The sequence below is a fragment of the Rhinolophus ferrumequinum genome, chromosome 10 (assembly GCF_004115265.2).
Source record: "Rhinolophus ferrumequinum isolate MPI-CBG mRhiFer1 chromosome 10, mRhiFer1_v1.p, whole genome shotgun sequence".
Classification (NCBI taxonomy): domain Eukaryota; kingdom Metazoa; phylum Chordata; class Mammalia; order Chiroptera; family Rhinolophidae; genus Rhinolophus; species Rhinolophus ferrumequinum.
Genome location: NC_046293.1, coordinates 51,625,118 through 51,640,475, shown reverse-complemented (window position 1 = coordinate 51,640,475; position 15,358 = coordinate 51,625,118). Strand labels below are relative to the sequence as shown.

At 41.2% G+C, this 15,358-nt stretch overlaps 1 protein-coding gene and 1 pseudogene across 5 annotated transcripts in view; both read left to right on the top strand.

The window, feature by feature from the left end:
- Window positions 1-1,950: 1,950 nt before the first annotated feature.
- Window positions 1,951-3,016, top strand: LOC117028807 (glutathione S-transferase P-like; annotated as a pseudogene).
- A 4,179-nt stretch (window positions 3,017-7,195) lies between these two features.
- The window catches only part of TFCP2 (transcription factor CP2), a 41,044-nt gene continuing 32,881 nt past the window's right edge, over window positions 7,196-15,358 (top strand). Inside the window, exons 1-2 of one of the 5 annotated variants that reach the window (XM_033118140.1) lie at window positions 7,196-7,268; window positions 7,820-8,001. In XM_033118140.1, coding sequence (XP_032974031.1) covers window positions 7,880-8,001 — 122 coding nt within the window. In that variant the 5' untranslated portion in view covers window positions 7,196-7,268; window positions 7,820-7,879. Of the gene's footprint in view, window positions 8,002-15,358 lie in introns of all 5 variants that reach the window. The other 4 variants (XM_033118141.1, XM_033118142.1, XM_033118139.1 and 1 more) reach the window with 4 other exon arrangements.

Genomic DNA, 15,358 nt, shown 5'->3' with positions numbered 1-15,358 from the left:
ATTCTGAGCCAGGCACTGTGCTGAGTACCAGATCATCCTACCTCTACCCAAAGGACAATAGATGTCTAAGATTCTGTCGTAAGGCTTCAAGATCAGAGGAGCTTTACAGCACTCTGAAATCATGGGGCAAAAAATTAAATGGAAGCCAACACTTACCTCTGCATAGGTAACCCTAACACTAGCTGCCCACGCGAGGCTGTGATTCCTCAGTACCCAGGCCAGGGGCACACACGAGGTGTTTGGTAAATGTCAGCTAGATAACTGAATGTATTTCTTATCCTCTCCTTCAAGGAAATAAAAAGAGCTGAGACCCTGATTTCAGGCTCCTGGGAGAAAGCAGGGATAGAGGATTCTGCTTAGCTCGGCAAGATGCAGACTGCCACGTGGGAATGAGTGGAATCTGGGTAGCACCTGGGCCTGACAGGAGAGTCGGCTCCCACCGGAAGTCAGTGGCTCAGACCAACTGAGTGTGGTTTGTGGCAGTCGGCCCAGGAAGGTTTTACAGGAAGAGAGGTGGGTTTGTGGAGAAACTGTAGTTTCTGTTTCCAGGTGTAGGATGTTCTTTTGGGTTCCTGGACCCAATTCCCATGTGTGTATGTGTGTGTGTGGTGGGGGTGGGGGTGGGAGTGGGGGCTTCCCTAAGCCAACAAGCCATTCTCAGACACCAGCAGGGTGGCCAAGAATTCAACCCAGTCCTGACACTACCTACCTGGAGATAGCATCGATTCCACTGATAAAGGTCTCAGTCCCACCAGACCGTCCTCCACTTCAGACACCATTCAGGAGTCCAGGTTATTTCCTGTGCTTCTGACCAACCGACTGCATATTGGAGGCTCCGGGATACTAACTGCAAGTTCAGATTGTTCCTGTGCTGCTGATGGACTGGATATAAATCAGAGGTTCCCACAACCCCCTTCTTGGGCTTGATAAATTTGCTAGAATGGCTCACGGAACTCAGGAAAACTATTTACTCAGTAGATTACAAAGGATATTAAGGATACAAATCAACAGCCAGATTAGACATACACAGGACGAGGTCCTGAACAAAGGGGCTTCTGTCCTTGTGGAGCTTGGGGCCCAGCACAGAGGCACTAGGAAGTGTTCTGGTTCCCCAACCCAGAACCCCTCCAACCCCTTCCTTTTGGGTTTTTATGGAGACTTCATTCCATTGGCATGATTGATTAACTCATTGGCCATTGGTGATTGATTCAACCTCTAGCCCCTCTCCCTGCCCTGGAAACCAGCGGGTGGGACTAAAAGCTCCAACTCTCTATTCAAGGTTGGTTCCCCTGGCAACCAGCCCCCACCCTTAGGTGCTTCCCAAAAGTCGATTTTATTCACATAAACCCAGTTGGGGTGGAAAGAGCCTTATTATGACAATAAAATACCCATTTCACCTTTATGGCTCTGAAGGTTTTCAAGAACTGAGGACCAGAGACCAAATGGTATAACTAAAGAGACTCCCAGGGCTCTTAACAGATTAGGAAATTCCATGGGTCTGGGGAGCTGTGAGCCAGGAACTGTGGAAGAAGACCAAGTGTGTATGAAAAATATATTTTGGTCATCCAAATACATATGTTAAAAAACAAAAATTCAAGAGAGTAAATTTGAAGATCTGATTGGCTTTATTCAGAGATTCAGGAATCAGGCAGCCTCCATCCAGCAACCAGAAGGGCGCTTCCAAGGGTTGTACAACATGGAGGGAGTTTATAGGAAGAAGGGTGGGGCAAGGGAGCTATGGGGAAAGAAAAGAAAGGATTCATTATTTTTGCACCAGGACATCTTTTCTTTAGGGAAAGAAAATGGGGAGGGTTTTTATTGTCTTGTCTCTTCTCAGGGGGATGGAGAGGACCTACATGACATTATCATATTGGTGCTTGATGAAAATTCCAGGTTGGTTAAGGTTAATTAAGATCACATTTCTAGGCCACTTTTGTCTACACAGCAACCATGCCACCCTATACCATTGTCTACTTCCGTGTTCGAGGGTGCTGTGAGGCCAGGCTGGCTGACCAGCGCCAAAGCTGGAAGGAGAAGTGGTGACCAAGGAGACCTGGCTACAGGGCCCTCCCAAGGCCTCCTGTCTGTACGGGCAGCTCCCCAAGTTCCAGGATAGAGACTTCACCCTCTACCCGTCCAATGCCATCCTTGCCACCTGTGCCATCCTGTGCTCCCTCGGGCTGTACGGGAAGGAGCAGCGGGAGGCAGCCCTGGTCGACATGGTGAATGATGGCGTGAACGTGCACTGCAAACACGGCACCCTCATCTCCACCGACTACGAGGCCGGCAGCAAGGACTATGTGAAGGATGTGCCCAGGCGCCTTTTGAGACCCTGCTGTCCCAGAACCAGGCCTTCATCATAGGCGACCAGGTCTCCTTCGCAGATGACAACCTGCTGGACTTGCCACTGAATCACCAGGTCCTGGCCCCGGCGGCCTGGACTCCTTCCCCAGCTCTAGGCCTAGTGCTCACCTCAGTGCTCCGCCCAAGCTCAAGGTCTTCCTGGCCTCCCTGAGCACTGTGAACGGCCCCCTCAATGGTAACAGGAAACATGAGAGCCTGGGGCACCCTCAGCGGGAGGCAGGGGCTGCCTGCCTCCTGTCCCCAGGACCAATACAATTTCCAAGAAAGACAACAAAAAACATGATTGCATTTCTAGGAGAGGTTAAAACTGCAATGAGATCAGTTATTAAATCTAGAATTGCTATCATGGGCTTTTAGCACAAATTATGCCATTTTGGGCCTGTGGGTTTTCTCTTTAATATATGTATTTCTTATAAATCACAATATCTCAGATATTCCATGTGCTGTGGACAGCTGTGAAGGGAGAACTGGCATTTTATGAACTAGAGACGATGTGGGCTGGTTTCTGGACTCAAGATGAGAGAGTTGAAGGGAACCTGAGCTTCCTTGGAACTGCGTGGGTGTGAAATTTTTTTCATTTCCTTGTCTCTCAACTGCAGGGTCCTTCAAAGAAGCCAGACTGGGCCTCATGGGCTGTCTCTGTGGGATGTAGGAAAATGTAGAGTGAAAGCTAAATGGTCAGCCCCTCAAAAATGTCTGCTTGGGTAATTATTTCTTTCTGTACCTAGAGGAAAAAGCCCAGTGATTGATCCCAGCAACAATGACTGACTTGAGTAAATGAATGAGAAGGGAAGCGTAGGGGATGGAAGGGTACTGGTCCAGGAAGCTCGAGCCCTCAAGCCTCTGAGAGAATTGTTTTGTCTTAAGAGGTAGGTAGGATAGGTGCTAGGGTCCCCTTCTTGTCAATCATAACAGTTAACCCTCACTGATCACTGACTGTGTTAGGCTCTCTTCTAAGCACTCAACATGCATTATTTCAGTTAATCCTCACCATAATATTTTATAAAGTAAGAACCATTATTATACCCATTTTACCGATGAGGAATTGAGGTATAGAAAAGACAGGGAATCTACTAAAGGTTGCTTTGCTTGTGAGCAGCTGAATCAGGTCTTGAACACAGGTGGGCTGTCTCTAAAGCCTGTATGCTTAACCTTACCTCTTATTTACTGGGTGGGACCTGGGGATTGCTATCTTTCCCGATCTCTTTGGTAGGATTTCCATGTTTCCACCCACCAGGGTAAACCTTGCTATGTTCCATCTAAACCAGTCTAATTTCAGGACCTATTCTAGGGACAAGAACCCTTCACAATGAGCCTTAACTTTACCCAATGGTCTAGAATACTGAATTTGGAACTCTGTGCCACAAGTTCTCTGGTTAATTAGTGATATTTATTATGTCTAACAAGAGCCATGATTTTTGTTGTGGGATGGATTTATAACTGCAAAAATTTGGTTTCTTGGTAAGTGTTGCTGGGTTCCCAGGAAAACACTGGTGATCTTTTCTTGGAGGCAGAGCCCCTAGGACTGCCCCTGGCATCCCTGGGTTTCCAGCCCTGCCACTCTAATTTCACTCTTAGTTATTTTGAGGAAAGGGGAGGAGGAAAAAGTCCACTCCTCCCAGTAATAGAATTCCAAGGATCTTCTTCCCTCAGGGAACTAGGCTCAAGGACATAAATCTCAAGGCTGATCTGCATTCCAATTGGGACAGGCCAAGGCTCAGGAATCACCTTTCATTTCACCTGTTTATTTTAGAATTAATCAGAATTAAGATAAGGAAAACCTTTGCAAAGTCTCTGTTTTGGTTCAGAATTTAAACATAGGCTCAAACATTTCCAAGAAATACATGTTTTTCTTTTTCTAAATATTTTCCAGAGAACAAAGTTCCATTGAGATTCCTGGATATGGCACAGTTATCTCTTCCAAACATCTAATCTGAATACTCCTTGTTTTATTTTAAATCCATTCCCTTTGAGCTATTTTTCTGTATATGAGAAAACATCCTTCCTCCAATATGCCTCATGGGCACAATTTTCTGAAAATTCAATATTCTCACTTCCACAAGCTTCAAATTCATCTCTGAAAAGAACAGGAAGGAAGCAGATCTTTTTAAGGTTATAACCATCCCCAGGGACAGGGTGGCATGATGGTTAGATGCCCAGACTACGAGGTCAGTCAGTCAGACTTTACCACTTTCAAGCTGAGTGACCCTAGAAGCCAATTAATTTTTCTAAGCCTCAGTTTCCTTATCTAGAAATTAATCTAGTAATGGTATCTTCCTTACAGGAGTGATGTGAGGATGAAATGTTTTATATACATAAAACACCTAATCAGGGCTTGGCACTTAGGAAGGGCTCAGTAAACATGAGACTGTCCTTATTAGCTACTATTTGCTCTGTATCTGTGCAATTCCTAGGAACTTGTACCACCAGCAGAGAGGTATCACTGTAGACAAAGCCCAGCTAAGAGAATCAGGGACCTGGATTGTAGTTCCTGGCTCAGTTGCTAATTTATGTAATATTTGTTACAAATTCAAGAAAATATTTTTTGTAAGTTATGAAGCATAATGATGAAACAATCACCCACGGACCTACCATTCACCTTAAATAGACTATTAACCACTGTTGAAGCTACTTTTGAGTTCCTTCCCTAGCCCATTCCCCTGCCTTTCCTTAATGTGACCATTTAGAGTTGTGTTTATCCTTTCATTCCTTTTTAAAGGAATGTATGTATATTTCCCTAAATTATATATTGCTTAATTTTTCTGGGGTTTGATCTTTGTAAAGTGATGTCACATTGCACAGACTTCTGCATTTCCCACCACAATTCTAAGATTGATTTATTCATGTGTTTGAGAGTAGCTGTATTCATTTTCAGTGCTGTGTAATGTTCTCCTACACTCTAGTTTATCCTTTTTCTTCTTGGTGGACATTTGTTTTGCTGCTATAAATAATGCTGCCATTAACATTCTCATACAAGTCTCCTGATATGTATGAGTTCTCTAGGGTAGTGTGAAGTTGCTGAATCACAGAGTAATATTCAGGAAAATTTCTAAAGAAGTTATATATAGAGCTTGATCACTCTGCCCTCTCTCAGTCTCAGGTTCTTCACATTAAAAAAAGAAACAAAAACTTCTATGAGGATTAAATAAGACAATATATGTTAAAGTACTACTAAAACCATAAGATACCATACAATGTAAGTTAATTTTTTTAAATAGGATAATAATACCCACCCAATCTTAAGAGAAGCAGAAATGGGCTAGTGGGAGACTGGAATTAACATTTATTGAATAATTATTATTTATGTGGCATCTTAGCACTTTATTTAATCCTCACAATAATTTTGGAAGAAGGTTAATACCTTCTTTCAGTAATTTATGGATTAAAATACTGAGGCTCAGAGATGTAAAGTTACTTGCCCAAGATTATGCATCTAGTCATCGACCTGTTGGTCCGTCAAGGCATGGTTTTCTACCTAATAGATGTTTTAAATACCCAGGATACAATGCTTGAATACAAAGAATTTTGATTATGACATCTCTCTTTTGGTTTCTGAGCCCAGGACCCATTTTTTTTTGTTTAACCCATAGGCATGTTTTGAGATAAAACTGCCTCAAGGTAAGAAAATATGGCTTGAAGAGATACTGCGTGTCACAGGAATGAACTAAGACTTGGATGCCAGGGCTTATTAAGGTAAGAAAATGGGTAAGCCTAGAGCCCTCAAAAAGAGAAGCCTGTGGCTGAAACAGGGGACATACTGTCAACTTCATGTCAACCTCTTTCTTTTTTTAATTCAGTAAGTATTTTTACATTTTAAAAAGTCCTACTGAATGCAGGAAGTATCTAGGAGATATTTAGAACACAAGCCTGAGAAAGACTTATTTTCTATAGATCATGGTCTAGTGGAAAAGGCAGATATATACAATATTTCAATTCAAGGCAGACTGTAAAAAATTCAACAATGGACTACAACAATGAACCAATACTTTCACATATAGGCAATGTCTTGTGAAAAATGTCAGGCTCTGAAGTTGGCACATCAATTTAGCTCTGGCCAATTTAAATGCTTAGCCTCCCCTCTCTGCTTGCTGGTAAAATACTTACCTTTAGAATTATAGTTCTAGTTACATGATTGTCTTGGGGATTATTGATAATGTAATTAAGTTCCTTGTATATAGATGACGCTCCATAAACAATGGACATTATTATTTAGTCCTCACAGTAGGAAGGTGGAACAAGTATGGTTATCCCTACATTTCAAATGAGGAAGCTTAATTTCACTGATATTAAGCAATTATTCTGAAGTCACCAAACTAGTAAGTGAAGACGCGAGCCCAAATGCTGATCCTCAGATCACCACCTTTTAAAAACCACATTTTCACCTTTCTTATGTCTTGTTGTTCCAATGCATTAAGAAGAATGAAGAAGATAGGATGACGATAGAAGGAAGTGGGACTTAAGCAGAGTCGTGACCTCCAGCGAGGTGAATTTAAGGAGAGTATTCCAGGAGCAAAAGAGCGCACTTAGGGAGCATCTCGGAAACGGTCGGGTCCGCCAGGGGTGGGTGTGGGTTGGGAAAACCACAGCAAAGGCTCCACCCACGCCTTAGGGTGCGGACTTAGTATCTAGCGGGTGCCGGACCGAGGGTAGCCACAGGGAGGGACGTTTAAACTGAGATACCTGACGCACACCAGGTCCTCTCCCAGATCGCCCAGCCCATCTTCGGGGCGGGGAGCCATGGGTTAACTAACCTATCATCACTGCCGAGGCCGACGAAGTCTCTTTTTCATTGGTGAGCGACAGGGTCACGTCACGTTCGCCGGACCGGCAAAGCAAGGGGGCGCCATGATTGGTTGGCGCTGGGGCGGCGGGCGGCGGAGGAGCGTGGCGAGTCTGGGTTTCAAGTCCGTGCTGGACTTTCTCCTTCCATGTTTCGAGGCTTGCGGGGCTGCAGGGGACAGGGATTCGGCCGGGCAGGAACCTGGATGTAGTTCTCAGAGCCGTGGGGGTGACCGGAAGTGATCTTGGGGCTGACCGGAAGCGAGGCCTGGAGGGGACGGGGAGACTGGGTCCCCGGGAAGGAGGGGGCTCCCAGCAGAAGGGGGCGGGAGGTTAAGGTGCGGAAGCGGCGTGGGAGCGCTGGGTAGGCAGCGGGTGGCTGCTGCTCCTCTGGGAAGCAGCGAGTGACCACCACGACCAAACGGGGAGAGCCTAGGGAGTGGGAGTCCAGGGCTGCGTCTGGGCAGTCTGGAATAATTAAGCGGTAGGACCGTCGCACGGCTCCAGGGAGCTGGGTGGGAGGGATTTTGGAAGTCTGGACAGCCCAGAACAAGGAGCCAAGGGTACGGGAGTTTAGGTGTGCGGACATTGCGGGTCGGGCTTGGGGGGCGGCTGGGGGGTACTGAGTGGGAGATCTTGGTTTGGAGTTTTCTGCATTCTTGCCCCCGTTGGGTAGAATCACACTACTCACCTTTGTGCAAGAAACGGTGTCTCCTGGGGCAAGGAAGGAGCCAGGATGGCCTGGGCTCTGAAGCTGCCTCTGGCGGATGAAGTGATTGAATCCGGGCTGGTGCAGGACTTTGATGCTAGTCTCTCGGGGATCGGCCAGGAACTGGGTGCTGGTGCCTATAGCATGAGGTGAGTGAGATTTTCCCAGACCCTGCACCTTCTGAATAACAAAGGCAAAGAAAGGACAGAGAATAGGGATGGGGGCCGGGGGGAGTTGGCGGGAGTGTTTCGAGTTAAAGAAGCTGTCGGCGGTTAGGGAAAAGGGACTTGTTTCTTTTCGTCGCTCTAAGTAGTGAGTATTGTGGAAGACATGGAGCAAGAGATTTTAGGCAGTGTCATGTCCGCAGTCAGAGGAAGAAGGAAGAATGGCCCTTGATTAGCAACCAGATTAATGTTGAGAGGCTGTTGTGCCAATGTGGGAGCCTTGGAGACTGATGGTGTGTGTGTGGATAGGCTGGACTGGACTTAACGTGAAAAAGAGGCCACATGGAACATGGGAGGGATGTCTAGGGAGCTGAGGAGTTGGGAGCTGGTGGTTATGATGAATATTGGTTGAGTGCTTGTTGGAAGGAAATGTGAGACCTTGGTGAAGAAGTCCGCACATCTGTATCATAGCCTGCACAAGGCCTGTAAAATGAAAAACTGTCAAAGAGAGCTTTTAGATGCTTCTAGACCTTCAAGGCAAATGGTGATAGTAAATAAAAATATTCTTTGAAAGCAACATAACTTTCCCATGTAGTGTATTTGCATGCATTAGCTACTTCATTCCCCCAGTATAGTTTGTTTCGTTTATAAGATGTGTAAGAATCATGTCTGGAAATGTTGAAACATCTGCATCTAAATATTTGGGTAAGCTAAATAAGGGAGTCAAAAGAGACTGTAGAACATAACACTTTAATTTGGAAAGATGCTTTTCATGGAGAAAGTGGACAAATTTTGTATTCTGATAGTAAGATCCTTTGAGAATTACATAATGTAAACATCCTTTCTTTACCCCTGTTAAACCAAAGTAGACTTTCCTCGTGAAATAAAATTATGAGTTAGAACTTAATACTGCATCTTCAGGAATCTTTGCTTACAGTTAGAATAATAAAGGCTCTCCGTGTATGCATATTTTAGTGATTTTCAGGGAAATTTGAGTTCTATCACACAGTGCTTTTAGTCTTGAGAAATTTAACTCTAGTTTTCCCTGTTCTTGTTTACATGAGTCTGACCATAAAAAATAGAGATTAACTTGGTCTGAAAGTACATGTCTGGACCCTGAGCTTGCATGCCATAATCTGACATAATATTTGACAATTTATGCTATTGTTCATGTAAAGATTACCACAGCAAAATGCTCAGTTTTTGCCTAGGTTATCAGAGTTTAGGATAGAGATAATTAAACATAACTGCACTTGTTATAAAAGTAGTTAACATTGTCAACAAACATTTGTTTATCTACTATGCACTCTACTGTGCGACCTTAATACTGGTGAGTGCTTTCTGTGTCTGAGTGGTTTCACAGATATTAGTAAGAATGGCTTGCATATTTACACATTTAGAATTTTTTGCCATCATCAAATCCAGAGGAGTTTTCAAAACATCATTTTCAAACATCAAATGTAATGTTTTCTTAGGAGCACAATGTGCCAAAATTTTATTTTTTTCACCTTTTTTCATGCGTTTTGCTCTTGTCACTGTTCTCTTAGATCTTGCATACTTTTACTCATTTGCATTAATTTGTGTTAATAAGATACTAGTTCTCAAACTTTAGTATTCATAAGAGTCATCTGGAATACTTATTAAAAGTAGTTTCCAGGGTTCCATCTTTGGTGATTGGGCACAGACCAGAAATTCGATGTTTTAAAACAAGTTCTTAGATGATTTTGATGCAGGTAGCCCAGGGACCACATTTTGAGAAACACTGACTAGAGAGGTTTTGATAGACAAAGGCAAGGAATGGTTTTTTGTTCTTCCTGTTTCTCCTTTTAATTAGACCTTGTGATTGGTTTTCCAACACCTTCCTTAGGGAAAACGTTTTCTTTGACAAGCAATTTGTTTTGTAAAAATTTTTTTGTAATATATTTATTTTATTCTATTTTGCTTATTTTAATGGTTTGTTTTATAGAGATTCATCTTAACTAGATTTCTGTTTTTGATTATTGATCTGCCATTGTATTTAGTATGTTCTTTTCATAAGTGGTTCTTTAATGTTCTCACATTTTTTCTTACATTTTAATACATGGCAGATACTTTATAGTTAAAATACAGGAGATTCCCTGGAAACATGCTGAATGAGAGAAGCCAGTCACAAAAGACCACTCAACATGATTCCATCTCTATGAAATATACAGAATAGGCAAATCTCTAGAGACAGAAAGTAGATTAGTGGTTAACCAGAGCTATGGGAGAGGAGGGAATGGAGAGAAACTGCTGATGGGTACCATTTTTGGGGGGGCGGTAGGTGTGTGATAAAAATGTTCTAAACTTGTGATGGTAGCACAACTCTGTGACTGCACTAAAGACAATTGAATTGTATACTTTAAATGGGTGAATTATGTGATATAATGAATTGTATTTCAATAGAACTGTTAAAAAAGTAAAGATTAAATTTTGTGTTTTTAAAAATTCTTTACCGTTTGTTTTTTTTTTTAATTTGAGGTGGAATTCACATTATATGAAATTAACCGTTTTAAAGTGAACAGTTCAGTGGCATTCGGGGTGTTCACAATGTTGTACGACCACCACCTCTATCGAGTTCCAAAACATTTTTCAGCACCCCAAAACAAAACCCTGTACCTATGAAACAGTTGCTCCCCATTTCCCTTCTCTCCCTTGTAACCACTAGTATGCATTATGTCTCTATGGATTTACCTATTCTAAATATTTCATATAATGGAATCATATAACGTGTGACTTTTTGTGTCTAGCTTCTTTTACTCAGCATAAGTTTTCAGGGTTCGTCCACATTGCAGCATGTATTAATACTTCAGTACTTCATTCTTTTTCTTATGTCTGAGTCATATGCCAGTGTTTGTATATACCACAATTTGTTTATCCATTCATCCACTGATGGACGTTTGGGATGCATAGAAACAATGGCTTTTTTGTGTTCATCTGCAATCCTGCAGTTTTGCTGAATTCATTTATTAGCTCTAGTAGTTTTTTGTGGATCCTATGGGATTTTCTCTATGTATAATCATGTCATCTGCAAGTAGAGATAGTTTTGCTTCTTCTTTTCCAATTTGTATGCTTTTTATTTCTTTTTCTTGCCTAATTGTTCTGGCTGGGACTTCCAGGACAGTGTGGAATAGCAGTGGTGCATCCTGGTCTTGTTCCTGATCTTAGACGGATGCTTTCAGTCTGTCACCTTTGAGATGTGGACTTCTCATAAATTCCTTTTTAATGTTAAGGAAGTTTCCTTCTAGTCCTGGTTTGCCAAGAGGGAGGGAAGGAGGAATAGATGTATTGTGCTAAAATATAACAAAAAATTTCCCACTTTAGCTATTTTTCAAGTGTACAGTTCAGGGGCATTAAGTACATTCATACTGTTGTGCAGCCAGCAGCGCAGTTCATATTCAGAACTTTTTCATCATCCCAAACTGAAACTGTACCCATGAATCACTTATTCCCCCAGCCCTTGGCAACCACCATTCTTTCTATCTCTGTGAATTTTACTGCTCTAGGCATCTCATATACGTGGAATCATATACGTTTGTCCTTTTGTGACCGCCTGATTTCACTTAGCATAATGTCTTCAAGGTTTTGCTGAGTGGTTTTGTCATGAAAGGGTGTTGCTGTATTTTGTCCAGTGCCTTTTCTGTGTCTTACTCAGATTTTGCCAAGTGTCCTAATGGACTTCATAGCAGAAGAATATCCAAGATCATGTATTGTTTCAGTTGTCATATCTCTTTTGTCTCCTTTAATCTTGAAGCGTTCCTAAGTCTTTCTTTGTATTTTTACGACCTTGACAATTGGATGAGGACAGGCCAGTTATTTTGTAGAGTGTCCCTCCGTTTGGGTTTGTCTGTTGTTGCCTCCTGATTAGATTCAGGTTATGCACTTTGGGTAGTGATACCTAAGAAGTGGTGCTGAGTTCTCTGTGAGTCCTGTTAGGATGCACAGGCTGTTCATTGGTCCCATTACTGGCAATGTTAACGTTGACCATTTCGTTAAGGTGGTGTACGCCAATTTTCTCCATTGTAAATTTACTATTTTGCCTTTTGTAATTAGTAAGTGTTTTGTGGGGAGATACTCTGAGACTACGTACGTATCCTATTTCCAGACTTTCACCGACCAATTTTAGCGTTTATTGATGATTCTTGCCCTAATCGATTGTCTTTATGATGGTTGCTAAACGTTGATTTTCTAATTATGTCTTTCCTTCTATATTTATTAAGTGGCTTTCAAGAGCCTCCCTTCTTATTTTAATCAATGTATCTTCACAGATTCTTACTTTATGCAATAGGTTATCATCTCTTACTGTCACTGTATATTTTGATCATATTATTCCACATGTGGCCAGAAGAACTCCTTCAAGCAGGCTCGAAGCAGCAACCTTTTAAAATTAAGGTCTTGTTGATGTTAGTTACCTGAGGTAACTATTACTAGCGTCCTCCTTTACTCACCAAAGGGTCCCTGTTTGAATGATAAATTATATGATCACTTTATTTAAAATGTGGATTAGATCATGTTACTTTTCTCCTGAAAACTTCCAATGATTTTGCATTTCACTTTGAATAAAAGCCTCAGTTCTGGCATTGCTCCACATGGAGTGCCTCTCTGACCATCTTGTCTGTATCTATTGTTCTTTTTCTACTGTTTTCCTTTCCTTTTTTCCCCTTTAACTATTGCCTGTCCATCTTACAAATCTTCAACTTTTTCTTTGTCTTGGAGTTGGTCAGTTGTTACTGACTGTCCTTTAATTTCCCTTTCATTCTGAGTCTCTTATGATGGACAGTGTATTTAGACCAGCTTCTTCTCTTTGCTGCAAAGTCTATCCACTACGTTTTAAAAGATGGCACTGCTGTAAAAATAAAAAGAAATGTGTAAGAATGTGTAACTCCAAATTTAGGATGCTGTTGTCTCCGGGAGATAGAGGGTGATATAATTTGAGAAAGGATACAGGGGGCTTCAACTTTTAGTGCTCTATCTCTTGAGTGGAGTGCACACAGGTACACATTCGTTATACTTTTTTTTTTTTTTTTTTTACCTTTTTATGTGTCTAAAATACTGCATAATAAATTTAAGGAATAAAGTGTCTACCGCATAATCTGTTGCTGGTTAGCTTTCTTCATCTTTTTAAGGTGTCCTATCATTTGTTGTCTCTTTACTGAAGATCCATAGATTTTTTTTTTCTTTACTTTCTTATAGTTTTCTTGCCGTCTTATAATTATGGAAGATGACCTCCAGTCCAACAATGTTGCCATTCTTTCTCCTACTTTGCTTTGGTCGCTTTCTGTTTTCTGCCTCCTCCTATCCTGCCCTCATTCTTTATCTGCTTTGTTTGCAGTTGTTTGTAGTTGGTAGTTGACGCACTCACTAGGTGTCATCAGGCTAGAATCTGGGAGAAAAATTAATTTGGTCCTTTGGATACACGGATTGGTGTTCTGATTTTTCCTTTCACTGCTAGTTCATGTGTTATATGCATAGCAAGTCTTGGTTGATTCATTGTCACTAAGCAGATTTTTATTCATTCGTTTAACAAATATTTGAGAGTCTACTACATGCTAGGTTTTGTACAGCTTGGTTCTGTAGCTTTGAGTCTACCATACTCTCACATATGCAAATGCTACGTCTAGTGCTACAGCAATTAAAAGAAAAACAGGTTCTTGTCATTTACTTGCTTACCATTTGGTAGAGAAGATAGATAAGATTCTATAAATAGATATGATATAGGCTAGAAACTGATATGCCAAAAACACTTATAAAAGTGCTATAGGAGTTCAGAACGTAGAAATGCTACTTCTACGTCCTGAAGGTGGTATCTGAAAGAAGAGTAAGATTTGGGCTATGCAGAGATGGAGAAAGAAGATATTCCAGGCAGAAGGAATATAGGAATAATGGAATTGCTAGATTATGTAGTTTGTTCATCTTCATATAAGATAATGCTTATTGTTTTTCCTGATATACTTGGAGTTTAAGTGTTGTTGAAGTTTAAGTGTTTTTGGAGTTTAAGTGGTTGTTCTGCATCCTAGCCAATACTTTATTTAGTCAGTGTTTTAATTTTTGTCAATCTGTTGGGCGTGGATTTTATTGTGGTTTTAATTTTCATTATCCTGATTTCTTATGAGTCTGAGCACCTTCACATGTTTATTAGCCATTCATGTTTATCCTGAGAAGTAAGTATCCAAGTGTGTTTTTTTCCATATTAATTTATGGGAATTTAAATATATTTGGATACTCATCTTTTGTCAGTTATATGTGTAGCTGGTATCATCTCTCAGTTTGTTGGCTCATCAATTCCCTTTGTGTCTTTAGTTCCAAAATTCTTAATTTAGTGTATTTTATTATTTTTTTCTTCATGGTATATGATATTTATGTCTTGTCTAAAACTTCTTCCCTACTCTAAAGCCATAGAGTTATTCTCCTATATTGTCTTCTAAAAGTTATACAGTTTTGTTTTTTTATACTTAAGTCTTTATCCACTGAGAATGGATTTTTTTTAAAAATTGATTTTTGTTGGTAAGCATCCAATTCCTTTTTTTTTCATATAGATATCCAATTTTTCCAATAGTACCTCATGAGGTTATTATGAAGTTTAAATGAGGTAACATATGTAAAATAATTAGGAGTGTCAGGCAAACTGCAAATGCTCAATAAATGCTAGCTATTATTATTGCTATGATGATTTGTATTCTAGTAGTCTAACTCCAGAACTTGCCCCTTTAATTCCAGCGCTTTACTGAAAAAAAGATGAACTCAAGATATATTGTGGAGATAAAAATTCATAGGACTTGTTAATGGACAGGAGGATAAGGGAAAAGTATCAATGTAGGATGTTGCTAAGGGTTCTAGATTGAGCATTTTAATGGATCGTGTTGCCATCCAATACAAGAGGTGGGGGCGGGGAGCTAGGCTGGGCTGATTTAGAGGAGGGTGGAGAGTTTCCCTTTGGACATGCCTGGTCCATGTGATATCCCTGAGACATCAAAGAGACAATGTTAGATAGGTATTTAAATATGCAAATCTGGAGTTCAAAGCAGAAGGCTGGATCTAGTAGGTATTGGGGAGTCATCAGAATAAGGTGATATTTAAATGAGTAGTATGTTGGGGAGTCATCAGAATAAGGTGATATTTAAATGTATGGGAATTAATGAGATCATCTGGGAGTGTAGAAAGAGAAGAGCCAAAGTCAAGTCCTGACGTTTTATAGAGGAAGAGGGGTTGCCACAAGGGACTTGAGAAGATGCTGCTGGTAAGGTAAGAAGAGCAGGAAAGGATATTCCGGAGGCCAGAGGCGAGAGTGGCAAATGCAGGAGTTTCAGCTTGTTGATTGCGGCTG